This window comes from Mustelus asterias, chromosome 1 (assembly GCF_964213995.1).
Source record: "Mustelus asterias chromosome 1, sMusAst1.hap1.1, whole genome shotgun sequence".
Lineage (NCBI taxonomy): Eukaryota > Metazoa > Chordata > Chondrichthyes > Carcharhiniformes > Triakidae > Mustelus > Mustelus asterias.
In genome coordinates, this window is record NC_135801.1 from 108,367,904 (window position 1) to 108,392,519 (window position 24,616).

The 24,616-nt window shown below is 39.9% G+C and overlaps 1 protein-coding gene across 7 annotated transcripts in view; it reads right to left on the reverse strand.

The window, feature by feature from the left end:
* The window catches only part of atp8a1 (ATPase phospholipid transporting 8A1), a 369,658-nt gene that overhangs the window by 193,123 nt on the left and 151,919 nt on the right, over nucleotides 1-24,616 (reverse strand). For 4 of the 7 annotated variants that reach the window (XM_078216762.1, XM_078216773.1, XM_078216803.1 and 1 more), the window contains 3 exons: nucleotides 23,079-23,167; nucleotides 19,773-19,817; nucleotides 10,236-10,308 (listed from right to left, as the gene is read on the reverse strand). In XM_078216762.1, the coding sequence (XP_078072888.1) occupies nucleotides 10,236-10,308; nucleotides 19,773-19,817; nucleotides 23,079-23,167 (207 nt within the window). The remainder of the gene's footprint in view (nucleotides 1-10,235; nucleotides 10,309-19,772; nucleotides 19,818-23,078; nucleotides 23,168-24,616) is intronic. The other 3 variants (XM_078216784.1, XM_078216795.1, XM_078216811.1) reach the window with 1 other exon arrangement.

Below are 24,616 nucleotides of genomic sequence, written 5' to 3' on the forward strand. Positions count from 1 at the left end.
ATCTTCTGACCATGGGACATGTTTATGCAACTATATTTCTGAGGATTCATGACGGTATCAAAATTAATGAACCTGCTGGAAACTACAACTTCTAGGATGTAACCTACTCCCATATTAACAGTGATACCAGTGCTGGAAGGGACACAGCAGGTGGATGACAGCTGCCAGTGAAAAACTGCAAACTTCTTTTCAGATCTTTTGCTTTTTAAACAAACTCATTATACTGAATTCAGATTGAATTTATGCGCAGTATGGAAGACGATAGAGGAAGGGAGCTGTAATTTGACACATTTGCTTTTTAAATGCATAACTTTTAACCTGCTGTTTCCATCGTGATCTGTTAACTGGTGAGGCGTTTTTGCATATAAAGTGCTTGCCCTACATCTTGGAACCTCATAATTCTACAAAGTTGTGTAACTAATTAGACTTATGTGTCAAATAAGAAAGATGTGTATCTTTTTATTTACGTGTGAAGTGTAAATTTTATATAGTCGTCACTGATTAAGGGAAGTCTAGATTAAACTGCATTTATTTCAATGCAAGAGGCCTGGTGGGCAAGGCAGATGAACTCAGGGCATGGATGGGTACATGAGACTGGGCTATTATAGCTATTAGCTATTACTGAAACATGGCTAAGGGAGGGATAGGACTGGCAGCACAATGTTCCAGGGTACAGATGCTATAGGAAAAATAGAACAGAAGATAAGAGAGGAGGGGGTGTTGCGGTTTTGATTAGGGAGAACATCATGGCAGTACTGAGAGGGGATATAATCGAACGCTCGCCCACTGAGTCTATATGGATAGAACTGACAAATAAGGAGGGAGATGTCATTTTGATTGGATTGTACAATAGGTCCCCAAATAATCAACGGGAAATTGAGCAGCAAATATGTAAGGAGATTACAAATAGCTCCAAGAAAAATAGGGCAATAATAGTAGGGGACTATAGTTTTCCCAACATTGACTGGGAAAACCATAGTATTAGGGGCTTGGATGGAGAGAAATGTGTTGAGTGTATTCAGGAGGAATTTCCCATTCAGTGTGTGGATGGCCCAACTAGAGAGGGGCAAAACTTGACCTCCTCTTGGGAAATAAGGAAAGGCAGATGACAGAAGTGTTAGTGAGGGATTACTTTGGGACCAGTGACCATAATTCCATTAGTTTTAAGATAGCTATGGAGAATAATAGGCCTGGCCCAAAAGTTAAAATTCTAAATTGGGTCAAGGCCAATTCTGATGGTATTAGACAGGAACTTTCAAAAATTGATTGGGGAGCCTGTTTGCAGGCAAAGGGACATCTGATGGGTGGGAGGCTTTCAAAAGTGTGTTAACCAGGGTTCAGGGTAGCACATTCCTTTTAGAGTGAAGGGCAAGGTTGGTAGAAGTAGGGAACACTGGATGACTCGGGATATTGAAACCCTGGTCAAGAAGAAGGAGGGAGTGTATGACATGCATCAGGCAGCTGGGATCAAATGGATCCCTTGAAGAGTATAGAGGGTGTCAGAGTAGGTTAAGAGAGAAACCAGGAGGGCAAAAAGGGGACATGAGATTGCTGTGGCAGATAAGGCAAAGGAGAATCTAAAGAGCTTCTACAAATATATAAAGGGCAAAATAATAACTAGGGAGAGAGTAGGGTCGCCTAAGGATCAACACGATCATCTATGTGTGGATCTACAAAAGATGGGTGCGATCCTAAATGAATATTTCTCATCAGTATTTACTGTTGAGAAAGGCATGAATGTTAGGGAACTTGGAAAATAAATAGTAATGTCTTATGGAGTGTACATATTACAGAGGTGGTGGTGCTGGAAGTCTTAAAGCGGATCAAGGTAGATAAATACCCAGAACTTCATGAAGTGTATCCTACGACATTGTGGGAGGCTAGGAAGCAAATTGCAGGTCGTCTAGCAGTGATATTTGAATCATCGACAGCCACAGGTCTGAAGATTGAAGGGTGGCAAATGTTATGCCTTTGTTTAAGGCGGTCTGGGAACTACAGGCTGGGGAGCCTAACATCTGTAGTGGGTAAGTTGTTAGAAGGTATTCTGAGAGACAGGATCTACAGACATTTAGAGAGACAAGAGCTGATTAGGGACAGTCAGCATGGCTTTGAGAGTGGAAAATCAGGTCTCACGAATTTAATTGAGTTTTTTGAAGGGGTAACCAAGAAGGTAGATGAGGGCAGTGCAGTTGACACCGTCTACAGTATGGTAGTTTATTGCATTAGATTAAATCTCACGGGATCCAAGGTGAGGTAGCCAATTGGATACAAAATTGGCTTGATGACAGAAGACAGAGAGTGGTTGTAGAGGGTTGTTTTTCAAACTGGAGGCCTGTGACCAGCAGTGTGCCTCAGGAATTAGTGCCTGGGTCCACTGTTATTTATTATTTATATTAATGATTTGGATGAAAATTTAGGAGGCACGGTTAGTAAGTTTGCACGTGACACCAAGATTGGTGACATAGTGGACAGCGAAGAAGGTTATCAAGGATTGCAATGGGATCTTGATCAATTCAGCCAGTGGGCTGACAAATGGCAGATGGAGTTCAATTTAGATAAATGTGAGGTGATGCATTTTGGTAGATCGAACCAGGGTAGGACTTAGTTAAAGGTGGGGCACTGGGGAGAGTTATAGAACAAAGAGATCTAGGAGTACAGGTTGATAGCTCCTTGAAAGTGGAGTCACAGGTGGAAAGGGTGGTGAAGAAAGCATTTGGCATGCTTGATTTCATTGGTCAGAACGTTGAATACAGGAGTTGGGACGTCTTGTTGAAGTTGTTCAAGACATTGGTAAGGCCACACTTGGAATATTGTGTAGAGTTCTGGTCACCCTATTATGGAAAGGATATTATTAAACTAGAAAGAGTGCAGAAAAGATTTACTAGGATGCTACCGGGACTTGATGTTTTGAGTTATAAGGAGAAGCTGGATTGACTGGGACTTTTTTTCCCTGGAGCATAGGAGGCTGGGGGTGGTCTTATAGAGGTCTATAAAATAATGAGGGGCATAAGTAAGGTAGATAGTCAACATTTTTTCCCAAAGATAGGGGAATCTAAAACCAGAGGGCATAGGTTTAAGGCGCGAGGGGAGCGATACAAAAGGGTCCAGAAGGGCAATTTTTTCACACAGTGGGTGGCGAGTGTCTGGAACAAGCAGCCAGAGGCAGTAGTAGAGGCGGGTACAATTTTGTCTTTTAAAAAGCATTTAGACAGTTACATGGGTACGATGGGTATAGAGGGATATGGGCCAAATGTGGACAATTGGGACTAGCTTTGTGGTTAAAAACAGGGTGGCATGGACAATTTGAGCTGAAGGGCCTGTTTCCATGCTGTAAACCTCTATTACTCTATGACTGATGGCACTCATGCTTCTGAGTGGAACGTTATGAGTTTAAGTCCCACTCTAGAAATTTAATTCCCAGTCTAGGTTGACAGTACTTAAGGAGTGCTACACTGTCAGGTATACCATCTATAGGAATAGATTTTGAGCCAAGGTCCTGTCTGCCATTTCAAATATACCAAGATCCCACAGCACGATTTGAAGACCAAGGGATAACCTAACTAATATGTGTCCTTCATCAACATCACTAAAATGGTCATTATTTCATTGATGTTGGTGGAACCTTTCCAGGCGTAGATTGGTTGCTACATTTTCTTAGAAAACAACAAAGTGACCATACTTCAAAAATATTCAATTGCCGAGAAAATACTTTGGAGATGTTCTAAGATTGTGAAATGCTCTAAATTAATGTATTGTTGCAAACAGGAGAAGAAAACCGAAATAAAAAGGTGGACGTTTGCCAAGCAGTCTTTTGGCAGTAAGTTCAATGTAGCGTATTCGAGAGACAGGCAATGGCAGATTGGAATGAAAAGGGTTTCAAAACATTTGTTTGTGTGCAACTACTTGTCAGATTGAATACTTAATGATTCTCAAAATATCAGAGCTGTATATTTACTGTATTGGCAACAATTATGAACACCAAGTATTTATATTGCTTCGATGTTTATACATGTATGTAAATACACAATAATAGACAGTGAATCACAGATGCAAACTCATGTGCTCACAGTGGGACATCCAATATTTTGTTTCTCTTCCCTAAAAATCTTACTATTTTTAGGCAGGTTAGTTTTTTAAGTGCAGCTGTGTAAAACCAACCAATTTTCTTTTTTAATTTGCATTTTCAACCAATAATATGAATCCAGAGAAAGGATAACAGCATTTTACTGGGTTTTTGATGAAAGGAATGAAATAATAAAACAAAAATGCATGATATGGATTCAGCAATTGACCCATTAGATATGTGATTAAGACAGGTTTTAACATATTTTAATATTTTTAATGGTGAGGTTAATTGCAACTATTTTTCAACCTGTGTAATGGCTCTAGCATCATCTCATAGATGTCCCAGTTGTCAACTGCGCTAGACTACCTGTTGTTCCTAATTTTGTTCAAAAGCCACAGTTTGAAAAGTGGTCTTAAAGTTTGAGATTAATTTTGAATTAAACGCTGATTCTGGATAAGAATAACTTACACTAAAAAATGCTGCATTTTCCTACTAAAATCGATCATATATTATGTTCTTTAGTAGATCCATGGATTGACAATGACTTGCTTTCACTCTGCTTCGATAGGTTTCGAGTTGTCTGCTAACCCCAATGCTTAATCTGCAGATTGCTACGTGATGCCGGTGGTGCTTGACAAGCTGGGTAGAGTTTTGTGTGCTCTGACATCTTGACTTCCCTTCTGCGTGCTCTCAATAAAGTCACTCAATACATTTGATCCCTTGTTAAATCAAACTTCTGCTTTTGATTGGTCACAAAGAAGGCACTCCCATGAGTTGGTAAATGATTGCTCTTTTTAGAGATGCCTTGAGGACACTGCTAAAGTGTTTCTGCTGTCCTCCCAGGAGTCTCTTGCTGAGATCAAGTTCAAAGTGGAACAGTCACTTTGGGAATCTGGTGTCAGGCACATAGATGACGTGTCTTAGATGCTTTTGAGAGATTAGCACCTTGATATGGGAGTGTTGGCTTGGGACAGAAATGCTGTTGGTGGACTGCCTTGTTTGCCTCTGGATTTTCATAAAATGTATTACAAGACTGGTCAACATCACTGAAAAAGCTGCCTGTTGTACACTAGTTGCTTATTCAGGATTCAAATGTTCCTCATCAAGGGAACTCCCTCTAAAGCATTACGAGAACAGTAATGAATAATTGCCCACTGTAGTTTGTTACTGCATACCATCAGTAACAAACAATGTGGAAAAGATTGAAAGGGTGCAGAGGAGATTTACAAGGATGTTGCCTGGATTGAGCGGCATGCCTTATGAGGATAGGCTGAGGGAGCTCGGTCTTTTCTCCTTGGAGAGACGTAGGATGAGAGGAGACCTAATAGAGGTGTATAAGATGTTGAGAGGCATAGATCGGGTGGACTCTCAGAGGCTTTTTCCCAGGGTGGAAATGGCTGCTACGGGAGGACACAGGTTTAAGGTGCTGGGGGGTAAGTACAGGGGAAATGTTAGGGAGAAGTTTTTCACACAGAGGGTGGTGGGCGAGTGGAATCGGCTGCCGTCAGTGGTGGTGGAGGCAAACTCAATAGGGTATTTTAAGAGACTCCTGGATGAGTACATGGGACTTAATAGGATGGAGGGTTGTAGGTAGGCCTAAAAGGTAGGGATATGTTCGGCACAACTTGTGGGGCCGAAGGGCCTGTTTTGCGCTGTAGTTTTTCTATGTTTCTAATTGCAAAGTTAACTAAAGGTTTGTTTAAAAGCAGTCATCATAATTCTACATTGAACAATCCTTCATGCAAACAACTTCCAGGTCAAATCAAACAACTTGAAAATTATTATTGATGAAAAGGTACATAAAGTTTAAAGGGAATAAATAAAAGAAAATTTAAAGAAGTGCAACCTGCTCAGTCCAGGTGAAACACAGAAAATAGGAGCAGGAGGTGGCCATTCAGCCCTTCAAGCCTGCTACACCATTCATTATGATCATGGCTGATCATCCAACTCAATAGCCTGATCCTGCCTTCCCACCATATCCTCTGATTCCCTTCACCCCAAGAGCTGTATCTAACTCCTCCTTGAAAACATACAATGTTTTGGCCTCAACTGCTTCCCATTGGAGCAAATTCCACAGGCTCACCACTCTCTAGGTTAAGAAATTTCTCCTCGTCTCAGTCCTAAACAGTCTACCCTGTGACCCCTGGTTCTGGACACCCCCACCATTGGGAACATCCTTCCTGCATCCACCCTATCTAGTCATGTTAGAATTTTATAGGTTTCTATGAGGTCCCCCCTCATTCTTCTGAACTCCGAATATAGTCCTAACCAACTTAATCTCTCCTCATACATCTTTGTTAATCTTTGTTAATGGACTCTAGAATTTTCCCCACCACCAACATCAGGCTGACAGGTCTATAATTCCTGTTTTTTTCTCTATCTCCCTTTTTAAATACTAAGGTTACATTAGCTACCCTCCAATCTGTAGGATCTGTTCCAGAGTCTATAGAATCTTGGAAGGAGAGCACCAATGCATCTCATGTCCCTAGGGCCACTTCCTTTAGTGCTCTGGGATTTAGATTATCAGGCTCTGGTGATTTATTGGCCTTCAATCACATCAATTTTCCCAACACCATTTCTTTACTAATACTGATTTCCTTCAGTTCCTCCCTTTCACTAAATCCTGTGTTCCCCAACATTCCTGATATGTGTCCTCTTTGTGAAGACAGAACCAGAGTATGCTTTTAGTTGGTCAGCCATTTCTTTGTTCTCCATTATAAATTCCCCTCTTTCTGACTATAAGGAACCTATATTCGTCTTCAACAATCTTTTTCTCTTCACATACCTATAGAAGTTATTACAGTCATTTTTATATGCTCCTCAAGCTTACTCTTGTATTCTAGTTTCCCCTATTTAATCAATCCCGTAGGCCTCCTTTGCCAAATTCTAAACTGCTCCCAATCCTCAGGTCTGTTTTTTTTCTGGCCAACTTGTATTCCTTGGATCTAATACTCTTATTTCTCTTGTATGCCATGGTTTTGCCACCTTTCCCATTTTACTTTTGTGCCAGACAGGAATAATAATTGTTGCAGTTCACCCACATGCCTTTTGAATGTTTGCCATTGCCTATCCATCGACATTTCTTTGAGGAATGTTTCAAAATCCATTATAGCTAATTCGCACCTCATACCATCATAGTTTCCTTCATTAAGGTTCAGGACCCTCATCTCAGAACAAACTACGTCACTCTCCATCTTAAAGAAAGATTCTATCATATTATGGTCACTTATCCCCAAGGGGTCTTGCACAACTAGATTGTCAATTATTCCTTTCTTCTTCGACAACACCTGGACCCTGATGGCCCATTCTCCAGCTGGTTTCTCAATGTATTGGTCCAGAAAACCGTATGCACTCCAGGAATTCCTCCCCTATGTTATTGTGACTAACTCGATTTGCCCAGTCTATAAGCAGATTAAAGCCACCCAAAATTATAGATGTTCCTTTCTCAAATACATCTCTAATTTCCTGCTCCATTCCGGACATCTACACTACAGTTTGGGTGTCTATATACAACTCCCACTAACGTATTTGTCTCTCAGTGTTTCTCAGCTCTGCCCATACAGATTCGACATCATTGGAGCTAATATCTTTCCTCACTATTGCGTTAATTTCCTCTTTAACCAGCAATGCAACTCCACCACCTTTTCTTTTTTGTCTGTCTTTCCTAAAAAGTGAATAAATACTGAATACCACTGGATGTTCAATTCCTATCCCTGCTTACACTGCAGCCATGTCTCCAAAATCCCAACTCTATCATGAAGGAAGGAACTTTTCTTTATTGAAGTTTTCAAAATATTAAACTGTATTTAAGGCACAGTGGTTAGCACTGCTGCCTCACAGAGCCGGGGACCCGGGTTCGATTCCCGGCTTGGGTCACTGTCTCTGTGGAGTTTGCACTTTTTCCCCGTGTCTGCGTGGGTGTCCTCCGGTTTCCTCCCACAGTCTGAAAGACGTGCTGGTTAGTTGCATTGGCTCTGCTAAATTCTCCCTCAGTGTACCCAAACAGACGCCGGAGTGTGGCGACTAGGGGATTTTCACAGTAACTTCATTGCAGTGTTAATGTAAGCCTACTTGTGACTAATAATTAAACTTTAACTTTTTAAAATTGAGTCAAAGGATAGGAATTTAAAATGCAGGAAGCTCCTGATAATTCAGTGCCTTGTGCACTGGAGAAACATTAAATTATCCAGTAACTCAAATTAAGCAATTGAAATAACATTGTAATTAAATGACTTATAAAGCTTCAAGCGTAATAGTCAACTCTTCAGTAATTTGGATTTTTTGCAACTTTAAATTAGCAAGAGTGCACAGTAGTGAAAACACATTTAAACCAATACATCTAGAAATTAGAATACTGGCAAAAACACTGCAAATGTTAAAACACAATTGAAATCTACAATGGGTAGAGAACATATGAAAGGAAATCAGCTTAATTGAATTAATTAGCTTTTCTTATTCTTACTTTTTTCAGTGATCAGGTTTTTCCTGGATGTAATTTTATCACTTACCTTATTCGAATGTGACCTTCTTACTAATAAAAGCTTAAAATCTTTCAACTAGGTGAGATCAGCCAGAAGGTGGTGGAGAGAAGAGTAAATTACACCTACCATGATGAGTGATAACCGCACAATATTTTTGAGTCAGCTTATTTTAAAATTTCAGGTGAGCTGCAGGCTCTGCAACCCCTGATGCCTTCATTCTACACAGCTTTTATTTAACAATCTTTGCCTCCAGCATGAACAGAGGATTACACTTAATATCTTTGCTCAGAACTGTAATTTGGTGATCTAGGTTTAGATTGTGTAGATTGTGTAGTCAGAGTATGAAAAGTGTACCTTATGTTCCCGGATGCATCAGTACTAATGGGCACAGTGGCTTAATGGTTACGGTGCTAGACAAGCAGTTCTGAGGTCAAGAGTTCAAACTGCAGCAGAAAAAGTCAACACTACAGTAGTGCAGTCATTGTTTCTAGACTTGTAAGCCAGAGGCCTGGTCTAATAATCCTGAGAATGTGGATAATTTGAGAATTGAATAAAAAGCCAAAGAGTAACAAAAACAACCGTGAAGCTGCCGAATTGCTGTAAAAACCCAACTGCTTCACAGATCTGCATTAAGGAAGGCAACTTCATCCTTATCTGGCCTGGCCTACATAATACCCCTTTTGCAGGCCACTTTGCATGGTATCAATATTTATTAAAAAATCATGCGGGAATGTCTGCCTGAAAAGGATACCCGTACTACATACAATATTCCAAAACTGATTTCTCTCATGTTCCTAATGTAGGGGCACACAGGATTAAATTAGTTCCTTTTTCAAATGCCCTTAAAGTGCATCTTGGTATTCAATTAGCTTTAATTTATACTTTTTTAAAAAGGTATTTAGGAAAGATAAGGAAGCCTAGCAGCAATGTGCCCTAAGTTGCTTGGTCGCCCAACAATCCACAAGGTCCTGCGCAGGCTATGTAGAAACCATCTGTTGCAAGATACCACAGGTGCATGTCTACATAACAAAATTTAAAGGGACCATGCAACAGATCAACGGGCACTACAAAAAATAAATGAGTGGTGATGCTGCCTGGCAATCATAATGATAACCATCAGCCAATGCATAGTTGAAAATAAATTTTCCCAGGAAGTCTATTTCCAATCTCACATTTTTTAAACCATTGTATAAAAATTGTTAATAACATCAAGTTTCCACTTTAGTTTACAGCCAAACTCAATTTTTTATACATCTCCACTGGAAGGTACAACTATAGCCATGAGGTCAGAACACTGAATCACTAACAATAAATGTATCTAAACTAAAATTGGCACCGTGTCTCAGGCTTGTTCCAATATAATAGGTTTGATGGCCTTTACTGGACTGCTGGTTGGATATCAAGTCCTTCATTATGAGTTATATCACTGGCTGGTTGACTAATCAGGAAGGGCATCGTCATTCATAGGGATACTGCAGAACTAATCCACTACTCCCTTTCAACCAAGATTTATGGAGTTGGGGCTCATCTTTGTTCAGGGATGAAAGGCTTTTCTCATAATAAATCATATGGAGCAGCATATTCAGTCATCACTTGTACTCTTATTAAATTTACTTCATAATATGTTCAAATATATATAGACTTTAAGGTGCTAATTTGAAAAAAGAAATCAATAATGCATTACTTACGTGGTTGCCTTGAAGATTTTCCAGTAGAGAAGGATCTTGAAATGCACTTTCCCCATTTGATGATTCACCTTTCCTTGAATGAATAAAATGAAATGAAAAACCTATTTAATATATTTAATCGGTTCACATAATCTATAAATTTAAAAAGGTACAAATTATGAGCAATAAAAATCTTTGAACAGGAAGACACAATGTCCCGAGAATGCAGTATCCTACATGCAAAATCATTTGCCAGAAAGCACTAAATGTTACTGCAAGAAGATTTTACTGTCCAAATATCTGTTCCAATGACTACAATAATTCACTTTCAAGAAAATCAATACTGTGTAATGAACAATAAACCAAGTCTGAGGATTTTTTACTGCAGGTCTAGACTATAGGGTTTCTGCACTTAATGACAAAGGATTTTTTGAAAAAGTTAGCTCATTGTCTATATTCTGTTCAATGTTATACTAAAGCTTTGCGAACTTCTTTTCTACTGTGCTTGAAATGCAGCAGAAAACTCTAAATTAACTGGCAGTACTCAGATTTCCACGATGAAGAATGCAGTGAACCTTTGTTGAAAAAAGTAATCTACTCTCAGGTACGAGTTTCTCCTCTTTTCCATAGAATTGATTCACAACCAATCTTAGAATCATAGAATCCCTACAGTGCAGGAGGCCTGCACTGACAACAATCCCACCCAGGCCCTATTCCCTTAACCCCATGTATTTACCCTGCTAATCCCCCTGACACTAAGGGTTAATTTAGTATGGCTAATCAACCTAACCCATACAGCTTTGGAGTGTGGGAGGAAACCAGAGCACCTGGATGAAACCCTCGCAGACAAGGGGAGAACATGCAAAACATGCACGCACTCACAATCACCCGAGGCCGGAATTGAACCCGGCTCCCTGACGCTGTGAAGCAGCAGTGCTAACCACTGTACCACCATGCCACCCTATCTTTTATCATCTTAAATCCAACAGCAGAAATGAGAGTCAAACTCTCTTGTTCCTATGTTGCAGAACTATCTTAAGGCTAAATCCAGCCACTTCTCTAAAAGCTTGAATATGTGTATATAAGTTAATATTGAGGTATTGACAACTCGGGGAGAAATTAGTGAAAAAATAACTATGCACTTAAAGAACAAAGGGAAAGATTGAGGAAGAGCAGATCTCTTTCATGTTTTTTTTACCCATCACATACATCTGGATTATACCTAAATCAGTCGTACAAAAAAATGGAGATAGATAGTAAGATCAGCTTGATGTACTAACATGCACCGTCCCAAGCACACTAATCTAAACATCATGCTTGGAGAAAGCATAGAGGCTGCTGCATGCTTAAACGGTAAAACAAATTTTTTGATGACCAGCAAATCCAGAATATTCTTTTAACCAATGATTCCTGATTGGCAAACCATTTTTTGCATTTCTGGAGACAATATTTTTGAGAATAAGTCAGATCCCGATCATGTCCAGAAAACAAACAAAGATTTCAAACACAAGAGAACACAAAATCTTTCTTCAACTCTTGAGGAATCAGTGACAGGGAAACATTTTGGTATTTTAGAAGTTTTAGTAATCCAGAGGTCTAGAGTAAAATCCTGAGAATGAGAGATTCAAATCCTAACATACTAGTTTGAAAATTTTGACTTAGTTTTAAAAATCTGAAAATTAAGAGCTGGTATCAGAAAAACATAACTAAAAAGCTTTAATTATTGTATGAATACCTATTTGGCTTCAAACTAGAAGAACAAGGCAAATGGCACATTTTTTAACGTATTTGTTATTGGGATATGCACAACACTGGAAAAGCCACATTCTAACCCATCCCCAGTTGCCCTAGCAGTGGTGGCAGGCCTGCGGCCTCGGGCGACTGTGTGGAGTTTGCATGTTTTCCCTGTGTCTGCGTGGATTTCCTCCAGGTGCTCCAGTTTCCTCCCACACTCCAAAGACATGGGGGTTAGGTTGATTGGCCATACTAAATTAACCCTTAGTGTCAGGGGAATTAGCAGGGTAAATACATGGGGTTAAGGGCCTGGGTGGGATTGTTTGAACTACTGTTCTCCTCATTGTAATGTTGCTCACATACCAATTTTTGGTGGCTGATTCTAGGACATTGATAACACAAAGAAATGGCAATATACATCCAAGTCAGAATTGTGCGTTCCATAGAGATGAAAGCATTCCCATGGCATTGCTACTTTCAAACTTCTCAACAGTAGAGGTTAAAGGTAAGAAAGGTTGAGATAAACTTAATGATTTATTGCAATGCATCCTGTAGATTGTACTTGCTGTAGCCACACTACTTTGGTGATGGAGGCTTCAGTGGCAGAGTCACCAATGGGGATAATGCATTGCCCTGGATGATGAGTACAGCTGTGCCTAAACCTATTCAGCATTCTATCATGTTCCTGATTGCAGCCTTGTAGATACTGGAATAGCTTTGAATGGTCAGGTGGTCCCATAGTCTCTGCCCAGTTCTTGTAATCATTGTATTGATAATGACTGCTAGAAGCTGAACTGAATGACAGTTCAGCTTCTAGCCGCCATCTGCTGCTTCTGAGGGATATGGGGAGCTAGCTTGGCTTTTTCATGTTAGAGATGGTATTAACTGATATCTAACCACACTTGGCAGCCCAAGCCTGGCTGTTCCTTGCATTCTGTACAGGTTGACATGGATTTTGGTGCACATGGAGATGAATACTGCAAGCAGTTTTATCCCAGATCTAATAATGGAGTGTGAAAGAGGGTGGGATGGGTGGTGGGAACTGGTACAAGAACAAATTTAAGAAGTTGAAGGTAGTAATGTTGCTGATGCTTCTCTGATGCCCAGGGCTGTGATAATTGGCTTCAGCTACTGTCATTTTCCTTTGTTTCATGGCTGGCTTTGCCTTTTATCGTGAAACTTTCGCTTTTGCTAAGGCTCCTTAGTTTGTTTGTTAGAAGCATATTTATTTAAAAATCAAATCCCATTGTAGCCAGGGGCTGAAATGAAGTAAGTTTTATAATCAATCACTCCAAGCAACTGAAAGAATAATATAATAACATATTGATCTTTAGATTAGGGTCTTTACATTATCAGGGTTTAAAGTTTAACAGTTATTAGATTTGTTAATTGTGTAGTTGTGATATAGTATTGGACTATTCCTAAACTTGTCATGTTACATCTTTAGTTAGTTAGTTGTTTTGAGTTCTGTAGCTGGTAGTCACAGAGATTTGCCGGTGGGTAACATGTAGTGAAGTTTGGCAGTGATCATGTCAAACAGCAGCAGATTTGATTGTGTCTATTCCCGGTGTCGCCAGTTCGCAACTGTGTAAGGTGCATGAGCAACTATTGTAATTACAAAGTTACAAAGAATAACTTTGTAAGCCCTTTGTCGTTGAAAGTTGCCTTTCAGCTACCCCTGTATTGTCTCACCAGGAAATGTATAAGCTGAGGGCAGGAGGAAATGTTTTAATAAGTTGTATTCCTTTAAATGTATCAGAACAGGTTTGACTGTCAACCTGCAAATCCTTCCAACATTCCGATGGCTGATGGTAAGAGAATCTTAGAATCTTAGAAACCCTACAGCACAGAAAGAGGCCATTCAGCCCATCAAGTCTGCACCGACCACAATCCCACCCAGACCCTACCCCCATATCCCTACATATTTTACCCACTAATCCCTCTAACCTACGCATCCCAGGACACTAAGGGCAATTTTAGCATGGCCAATCAACCTAACCCGCACATCTTTGGACTGTGGGAGGAAACCGGAGCACCCGGAGGAAACCCACGCAGACACGAGGAGAATGTGCAAACTCCACACAGACAGTGACCCAAGCCGGGAATCGAACCCAGGTCCCTGGAGCTGTGAAGCAGCTGTGCTACCATGCCGCCCTAAGAGTGATGGAGACTCCTGGTCAGCCATGCTTGACGTGGCGTGGCGCCCTTCAAGTTATAAGCCCATGGCAACAGATATAGTGACCTGTTCCAGAAACCACTATCTATGGATTCAGACAAAAGTCTGCCTTCATGCGGCATTAGGAAGGGAAGAGAATTGGAATGAAGTAGAAAGAACAACAAATTGAAAGTTTGGCACTCTTGAAGCTTGGACATCTGAATAATTCTGCATTGGTTCAACGCAAATTGTCAATCTCATTCTTGGGTGGTGGCCTTTGTGTTATTTATTCTGTGCATAATTTAGTTGGGTGCGTTAAGGCAATTTGAAACCTTAATCTGAAAAACTGGAAGTTGCCCATGCATTTCTGGGCCTCGGTCACTTTTAGAATCTTCGACTGGTTGAAGATATCTGTTTTTAATATCGATACCACCTCCAACATTGAAAATGGGGAAATAGAAGTGTACTAAAATTTTCTTCAATTCTGTAAAATGCCCACAAATTGCAATATCTTGCTGATTGCTGATGACACCAAGATTGGTGGAGTAGTGGATGAGGTGGAGGGCTGTTGTAGGCTGCAAAGAGACATAGATAGGATGCAAAGCTGGGCTGAAAAATGGCAGATGGAGTTTAACCCTGATAATAATAGAGGTTTATAAAATGATGAAGGGGATAGATAGAGTGAACGTTCAAAGACTATTTCCTCGGGTGGATGGAGCTATTACAAGGGGGCATAACTATAGGGTTCATGGTGGGAGATATAGGAAGGATATCAGAGGTAGGTTCTTTATGCAGAGAGTGGTTGGGGTGTGGAATGGACTGCCTGCAGTGATAGTGGAGTCAGACACTTTCGGAACATTTAAGCGGTTATTGGATAGGCACATGGAGCACACCAGGATGATAGGGAGTGGGATAGCTTGATCTTGGTTTCAGATAAAGCTCGGCACAACATCATGGGCCGAAGGGCCTGTTCTGTGCTGTACTGTTCTATGTTCTATCTCAAAATCTTAACTGCTCAGCAAAACAAACATTATCACAAGGATTGAATGAAAAGCTCAACTTAAAATTACTGAACTCACCCATTCAGTCAAAGGGGGAAAATCTCGCCCTTTGGGCTTGGAAATTCTCTACATTAATGACAGATGGTGTTTAAATTGTTCTTTAGTTAGCCACAACAGAAATAAACAGTCCTTTTCTGCAAGATTCCACATGGTCCAATAAAGCATTCAGAGTTGGTTAGGGGATCATGAGGTCACTCATGCAGAAGGAACTCGACTGTGTCACAACAGAAGGAAAACAGTTTGTCCATGGCATGAACTTCTTCCATATGTCCTTCAAACCAAACTGACAGGAGTGAAGTGATATATTGGGTGGCGAGAGGAAGGGATTGTTCTGGATATGTAAATTTTTTTGCAGTATTCTCTTTCTTTGTGCTTCCAACACTGTCTTCAATATATTCCAAATAGAAATAATTTCAAGTAGTTAAATCTTCATCTGCACCTGTGGCATGGCATATTCCTACTGCACTTGCCTATGTTTCAGAGATGAAGATAGTAAATCTTCCCACTTTTGGCCTATCAATCCCAGAGGTCCAGCATGATATTAAATAAGAAATAAAGCAAGCCTATAACAAAGGTAATGTAATATTCGAGCGGGATATTAATCTTCACATAACCTGGACAAATCAAATTAGCAACAGTAGTTTGGAGGATGAGGTCATTAGAGACCATTTCCTAGAACAATACATTATGGAACCAATTGGCAAAGAAGTTATTTTGGATCTTGTTTTGTGTAAGGAGACAGGGCTAATTAATAAACTCTCAAGTGATCATAATATGATAATTTCACATGACGTTTTGCAGTGACATATGCAGGTTCAACTAGACTATTGCACTTAAATAAGGCCAACTACAGAGGACAATTTGAATAAAGTTGATTAGATTAAAATCAATGAGGGTAGATAAGCAATGGTGAACATTGAAATAAATGTTTCATAACTCTAAATAAATCTACATTCCTCAAGACCAAAAGATGTAGGAGCAGAAGTAGGCCATTCAGCCCATCGAGTCTGCTCTGCCATTCAATGAGATCACGACTGATCTGATATGATAATCCTCAACTTCACTTTCCCGCCTTATCTCTATTACACTTGATTTCCTTACTAATTAAAATGCCTATCACAGCCTTCAACATACTTTTAAAGACCCAGCCTCTACAATCCTCTGTGGTAAAGAATTCCACAGATTTACTATGCTCAAGAGAATAAATTCCTCCGAATCTCTGTTTTAAATAGGCAGCTCCCTAATCTGAGACTATGCCCTCTGGCCTTATACTCTCCCACATGGGAACCAACCTCTCAGCATCTACTCTGTTAAGCCCCCTGAAAATCCTGTGTCTCAATAAGGTAATCTTTCATTCTTCTCAATTCCAATTAGTGCAGGCCCCAGCCCACTCAACTTCTCCTCATACGAAAATCCCTCTATATCCGGGATTAAACAAATGAACCTTCTCTGGACTGCCTCCAATGCCAGTGTATGCTTTCCTTAAGCAAGGGGACCAAACTGTTTCTTCAGATTTTGAAATGGATTAGAAGGCAATGAATGTAAAACATTTTGTTACAATTACAATTTGTTACAATTGTTACAGGCTTTGGTGAGACCACAGCTGGAGCACTGTAAACAGTTTTGGCCACCATACTTGAGGAAAGATATATTTATCTTAAAGGTGCAATCAACAAGATTGATACCTGTGATGCGAGTCTAGAACTAAGGTGCACTGCCTCAGGATAAAGGGTCAGCCATTTATCTGAGGAAGGGATAAAGGGATAAAGGGTCAGCCATGGACTGAGAAATGTCTTCAGAGGGCTGTGAGGCTTTGTAATTCTCTAGAGCACAGTGGATGCACAGTCATCGAGTATACTCAAGGCTGAGATTGGTAGAAAATCAAGAAAAATGGGGTTTGGGCAGCAGAGTGCAGCTTAGGTCAAGCATCAGGCTTGATCTTATTAAATGGAGGAGCAGGCTTGAGGAGTCATGTTCCTACTTACGTTAATGATGTTAATATTATGACCAATGAGACAGGGCTCCGTGATATAATAACAGAGCATAAAGCTTGATCTCTATTCCAGTTCTGGCAATGAATGTGAACGCTATGTCGCTTACTATCCTATCAGCAGCAGTGGTATTTGTAGTAATCTCCTCACTGTGTGCTACAATGTCAAATGAAATCTTTATAGGGCACTGGTTCTGGAATAGTGATTGCAAGGTTCCTCTAAGCTTTGTAAATGAGATTCACATCTGTTCAGCTTGAGAAAGGCCTGCTGTAGCCGATGCAGGACATGAAAATGCTTTTCAATACACTTGAGGAACTGATTTTTCTCAGAAGCAATAATAGTATGATTAATTTATCAGAAAGATTGACATAATTTCTTTATACTTTTGCAACCAGGAAACAAAAATCACAGAAAATATCTCTGAATTTGAGGCACAACTTGTTTAATTGAACAAATTACAGAATGACTAACATGTCTGTTTATAATTTCTCTGCCTCAATGTTTTAATGAATGTCTTAGAAATATAGAAGAACTTATGGCACTGTCGGCAATCAGTCAATCCATTGTCTGTGTGCTGGTGTTGAATGTTTTGATGCTCGTTTTAAAATAGGAGACAGTATCCAAATGAGTAATATTTGCCAAGTACACATCATACATTTCATAATATTTGCCTTCTTGTCCAATTGGACCATTGTGCTCCTCAAAAAGTCTTTTCTGCTATTCTCCCTTTATATACATCTCCATACACAAGTTAATCATTTTTCATGTTGCCTTCTCCAAGTCATTTCATAATTGCTGGGTTCCCGTCACATCCTTCTACTTTCCAGACTTCAGTTCTTTTATATCCCTAAATATTCCATACTTCAAGCTATCAGGTCCTAAATGATCCTGGGAAATGTCTTCTTTCTTCTATTTTTTACTTCCTTGAGTTCTATAAGCAGCATACCATCTTTAGCAATTCCTCTCTGAGCTTGCTTACCACCGCCTCTCCCTCCTGCCTCAGCCAATTCTTTTATTTTCTCATAGTATGTATCCAGTCTTCCTTTTTTACTGTAATGCTAAAAGCAGTGGCTTTGATTACACATGCATCCAAGGTAATGTTAAAGATCTTAGTAAATAGATTGAAAGCGAAAACAAGCTGTTACATTGGCTATGATCAAATCAGTTATAGAAAGGTTTTTGGAACGAGAGAAATGGTGGTAGTGATGAGAGTGTCAGGTGAAAGAATCGTTGAATACCAACAAGAAGTGTACACTTGCTATGTGGATTATGAATAGGTATTTGACCAGATAAACTGGTAAAATTTGTTCAAAGTATTGGAGATATTGATTGAGTTGACTGGAAAGATAAAATAATGATTGCAGCTCTGTACATGGGACAGACTGCGACAAACAGATAAGTATTGGGTGAAACTAAGCCTGGTGCAACGGGGCCTGCGGTGAGACAAGGCTGTCTACTACCACCATTGCTCCTCAACATCTATGTGGAAGACTTGATCAAAGAAACACAGGATAACAACAGAAAAGGTGTCAAAGTAGGAGGTCAACTGTTGAAAATAGTGAGATTTGTGGATGACTGATTAGGTATAGCAGAAGATCTGCAGATACTAATGGACAGAATGAATGGGGTGGTGAAAGCTTATGAAATGAAAAAGTAAAAAAGATGAATTATGAATATTGGAAAAAATAATGGTGGGAAAGAGGTCAAAATAAATGATCAACAGCAGGATTAAGTACCACAATTTAAGTACCCAAGAAGCATCTTGTCAGTAGGTTGTTGCTGCCATAGAAAGTCAGAGCTTGAAAGGAATGGCAAAGAATACATTCTCCAAACATAGAAAATTGCTCGGCATAAGAATGAGTAGAGATCTTAAGAAAAGAATGATCAAAACTGTGATTTGATTATCTTGTTGTATGGACCTTGGAAAAAGTGGAGCTTCCAAGAACTAGAAATGTGGTTCTCGAGAAGCTGGAGAGAATACAAGAGCATTGAAGAGACTCTTGGTTTGGAAGAGGAGGAAAGATCATCAGTGAATATCAAAAAACCGCAACAACTTGGATTGGCCATATTCTAAGGCATGAGAACTTGACGAAGGAGATGATTGAAGGAAAATTAGAGGGATGTTGACCAGTAAAGTTTATTTATTAGTCACAAGTAAGGCTTACATTAACACTGCAATGAAGTTACTGTGAAATTCCCCTAGTCGCCACAGCCCTACGCCTGTTCGGGTCAATGCACCTAACCAAGATGGAGAAATAAACTGATGATGTTAATGAAAATGAGAGGCTCCTAAATGCTACTTGCTCTTAGGCAGACACTGAAGAAACTTCACAGAACAACATAATGCCAAAACCTATGAAGGAACCCAACCAAGATGTGATTTGAACAGGGCACAAATACACAGAGAGGAAGTCACATGAAATATTCAATGAATCATGAAATGAATATACATAGTTTCACTCACTTGATAGTTCAGCTCATGGATGCTGGCATAATATGTGCAAAAGACTTGGTGAAAGTCAGCCAGGATTTTCACATGCTTTGAGTGGATTGCTGTGTAGTGATAACTATATATCCTAACAGTCATATTAATGCAAAGAAAGCTAACTAGTCTTACCTACAATCTTCAGAGTATCTAACATCCACATGATCAGGAAAATGACTAGAGTGAGAACGGAAATAGGAAAGGAAAGGGGACAGAGAATCATAATGTACAAGGAGAGAAAAACAAGGAAGTCCATGAAAATGCATTTAAGAATCTACATCTAAATTTACTCAAGTATAGAAAAAATATGCATAGGTTAAACATAAAGTACTGAATATTTAATATGTAGGTGAATCTCTTTCAAAATATAATGTTTTAGTTTAGGTCAGAAACATATGAAGGAAACATCATTAGTTCAGTATGAACTTTTATTTCCTGGGCCAGAAATGTACTACAACATAAGCAATTACAAGTGGAACGCATATCTTGTAAATGGACCAAATGCACTTGGATTTGCTATGTGTCTGATTTAACTGTGTGAGTCACGCAGTGGGAATCATTACAATGTTAATAATAAATGGCACACTAGTTTCAAGGAAAATTTATATTCCTATCCAATTTCAAGAAGAGAGTATTATGAGATGTAGTGTTAGGCTGTGTGACACAAGGTCCATTTTTTCCATCCATAGGCAGAATTTTCCAAATGGGATTTTGTATCCCCATAACTGTCACAAAATTGAGAGATTAGGTTCTTTAAACAGCCCTGATTTCTCCTCTCATTACCTGTTCATAACAGAGATTGGGAGCTCACATCTGGGATTGATTCAACTTGAATTTGAACAGAGGCCAAGTTAATATACAAAACAGATTAGAGATAAGAGTCAATAATAAGCTAAAAAGAGGGAAACTTAGTGGCTGGAACTAATTTTAAAACAAATACACATACTGCAGCAAACTCTTTTAATCTCACATTAGAGCAACATGGCAAATTATTACAAAGATGGGTATGGAAAAGGAAGTACTAACCAACAAAAGTTAGCCTCCCAAGTCAGGGACAATTAAGATTTATAGCCAGAAAGATGCAGGTAATAGTTCCTCCTGAGGCACAAAAATACTTCTGGAGAAGTTAGACCTGAGTGAGTCCTTAGCCAGAACAGATAGAAAAATCAGAACCAAACAACGATTGCAGACCTGTATTCAAGATAGTTACCCTTGCCATCAAATGGCTGTTCGAGCTGGAGAGGCAGAGGTGTTCCAGGAAAGACAGGGAGAAAGAGAGTGTGTTCCAGGAAGGAAAGAGAAGTGAGCTGCAGGGCAATGCAGCAGCTGGACAGTCACCTGAGGATAGCCAGGAGGAGGTCAACTGAGGGGGAGGAGGGGTAGCCAGGAGGGGGTCAACTGAGGAGGGGGGGGGGGGGTGGGGAGAAACGGGACATTCCCCCAGTTGAACCCCCAGCTGCCAGGCCCAAGAATGGCAAATGCCCAATTCACAACCCTGACTCAAGAATGCTGCTCGGGAAATTTGAACAAATTCCCAGAGAACCACTGGCAGGAACCTCACCAACAGTTCTCCCACACCACCAACAGATTGAAAATCCAACCGGCTAACCAAGAACAGGCGTGAGCTAAGCTGGACAACAGCAGCTTGACCCAGCACCCAGAATGTTAACCAACTTGTCATATCCCCAAACCCTTTTGAACACACCTAATCAGGAGGTTGGAATGCTTGAACCCCCCCCCCCTCCCAAAAAAGGGGAAGTCAGTATTTTAGCACAGAATAGACTTCCCCAGGCAGATGAATTTCAAATCCTCCCATGTCACGTGGATCTTCCCAAATGCTGGACCAGACAAGGTCCTTGTGAATGGCCTTCTCCTGGGTTTAAACTCTAAAGAAAAAGAAATGCAGTAGGAAACTGTCATTTCCTCTGTATCCGTGTTTGATGTACCAGCATGGATGAAAGAATGCCTCTATACTTCTGCACTAGTTCTTCCTTCCCTAGAACCATGTTAAAAAAATGAACTGAAATGCAATTCATTTCATTTTCTCCAACAGGGGAGCAGACAAGAAGAAAAAAAAATATCTCTCAGCCTGGCTACTTTATATTTTTTTTCTGCTTTTCAAAATGAACAATTGCTGAGATGATAAAATGGCTCCAGCTGTTCACATGCTGGCTTCTGGAAGTTTCTGAGCAGTTTGAAAGTGAACAAAGGTAAAACCTCTCACTCGCTGGACTGTAACACTCCTTGCATCATACCAACATTCCAGCCAGGCCAACACAATGGATTAGCAGGAGAGATATCTGCCCTGGTCAGCTATGGACAAAGGCAGTTGATTGTGACTCCTAATCTTGAATGTGGTACAAATGGCCCCACTGTTACCTGCTCCAAAACACAAAAGGTTTCAACTAGGGGCCTCATTAGCGGAATAGCTCAACCTGAAACTGCCCTATCACTTGACTGAGACTTGAGCTATCCGAATTCCTGTATTTATACAGCTTTTGGATTTTATCTTCAGTCAGTGTTTGACCCAGGCAAACAACCTATCTCTGTCTACCATTTACCATTTTGCAGGTAGCAGCAGAAAGAACCCATGTCCGTGTTTTTAATTGCCTTGCCCTTTCTTTATTTCTTCAATTTCTTTATTTGTACCTTCAAGACTAATTCAACTCTACATGGAAATCCTCACTTTTGGAAAGATGGATCACCCTGCAACAGTCAGCATGCTAACCTCTGAAGGAATATGCCATTGGACTTTGACTCTAGATTCTGGACTCGCGTGAAACTATAACTCTTATTTCTGTTGTAGTCTTGCCCTGTTCCCCTTTCTTCCTCTTTTCCCTGTTTTATTGCATGAATGCAAAAAGGGGTGGATGTTGTGAAACCCGCATTGCGTGCGAAAAAACCTACCCTTTTATTTTACCTTGTCTTGAATTTGCTGTGGGGTTATCAATGGAGGATTGAATCACACCAACTGAAGAGTTAAGGAAAATACATTACTTACAAAGGGGGGAGATCAGAAATTGCACCTTTTTGTTTACGGACGGGTAGTGAGACAAGAAATCAGGGCTGTTTAAACTAATCCCCTTTCTGTCCGTAACATATTCTATCACGGACTCCGTTTCTGCCATTACAGAAATACTTTTGTACATAACATCAAAGGGTTGGATGGGAGGAGAGTTGTGGAGAAGGAGGATGAGAAAGTTTTACACCTTGCTAAAATATAAATTGTTAAATTGACATTTTTCTAAAAAGCAAAACCATCATTTCAAAAGGATTCATATCACATCAATCAGTTAATACATTTTCTCTGCTGGAAATTTTCTTCCCTTTATCCTGAGGTGCCAAAGTAGCACACACTGCTCCAGTAAAGGCAGAGATTTAAGTTTTATATCTGTAGATTGCTTAGAAAATCTACCAGACAGAGATAAAGAAACTTACCCATAAGCGATCCCTGCTACAGTACACTTCTTAAACTCCATAACATTACACGTTAAAGTTCCAGTCTTATCTGAGAATATATATTTCACCTGTTAAAATATGATTCGATATTTTATTGAAGTAAAATTATGCAATTTAATACCAATACAGTAAAAGCTAATGGTTAGTAACTGAATGCAGACTTAATTAAACCAGTGAAAAAACGCCAATAGATCAGAAATTATGAGGCAATAAAGATAATTTTTTAAAAATGGAGTTCTGAATTGTTGCACTGTTTCTGCATTGTTCAGGTCCTCAATAGTCAATTCACACATGCACTATTTTATAACAAATATTTAAAAAGAACTGAAATTCAACTAAGAACAACTTGCATTTCCGTAGCTACTTAAAGGTCGAGAAACATCACAAGACACATAATCGGACAAAAACAGGATTAGTCCATGAGAAAATATGTTAGATGGAGTGACCATAAAACCTACTTTAACCAAGTTTAAGAAAAGTCTTAAAGGAGGAGACAGTGGTGGAGAGGAATAAAGATTTAGGAAGGGGATACAAAAGCAGAGTGCCTAAGCAGCTGAAGGTACACCCACCAATGATGAAGGAAATGAGGATGTGTAAGGAACAAAGTTTCAGAGTTGCAAAGATCCTGAAGGGTTGTAGGGCTGAAGAAGGTTACAAAGAAGGGAGGGGTGACATCATACAAGGCTTTAAACACAAGGATGAGAATTTTAAACCGAGATATTGGTGGACTTAGAGTCAATGTAGATCAGTGAGCACAACAGCGATTGGTGTGTAGCACTTAGTTGGGTTTACAGTATGGACAGCAGAATTTTGGGTGAGCTCAGGTTCATGAAGGGTGGAAAATGAGAACTCAACCATGGTAGCATTGGAATGGTTGAATCTGAAGATGGCAAAGATTGGATGACTGTTTAAACAGTAGATTGGGGAAAATGGTGACTTAGTGGCAAAGTCACAGGGCTACTAATGCAGAGGCCCACGCTAATGATCCAAGGGCATGGGTTCAAATCCAACCATGGCAGCTGGTGGAAAACAGGTTCAATTATAAATCTGAAACATCAACTAATCTCATTAATGGTGGCCATGAAACTACTATAGATTTTTGTAAAAACCCGTCTGGATCACTAATGCCCTCCTATTCTTATCCTGGTCTGGCCTACAATTGACTCCAAATATACTGTGGTTGACCCTTTTCCACGCTCTGTATTGGCCTAGCAAGCCACTCAGCTCAAGAACAATTACAGGTGGGCAACAAATGCTGGCATTGCCACCAACATCCACATCTCATGAAAGAATAGAACAAAAAATGGAAGGGCGAGGGAGGTTTAGACATCGTTATGGCGGTTGGAATTATGTCATCTTTATGTTGGCAATGATATAGAGTTGGACGCACAGCTCAGGGTCAAATGGGTTAGCAATGTTGAAAAAGTCTGGTTCAGTCTCAGACAGTGGTTGGGGAACGGAATGGAATTGGTGGCACTGAAATGGAAATGCAGGGAGGCAGCGGCCTGCAGTAGGGC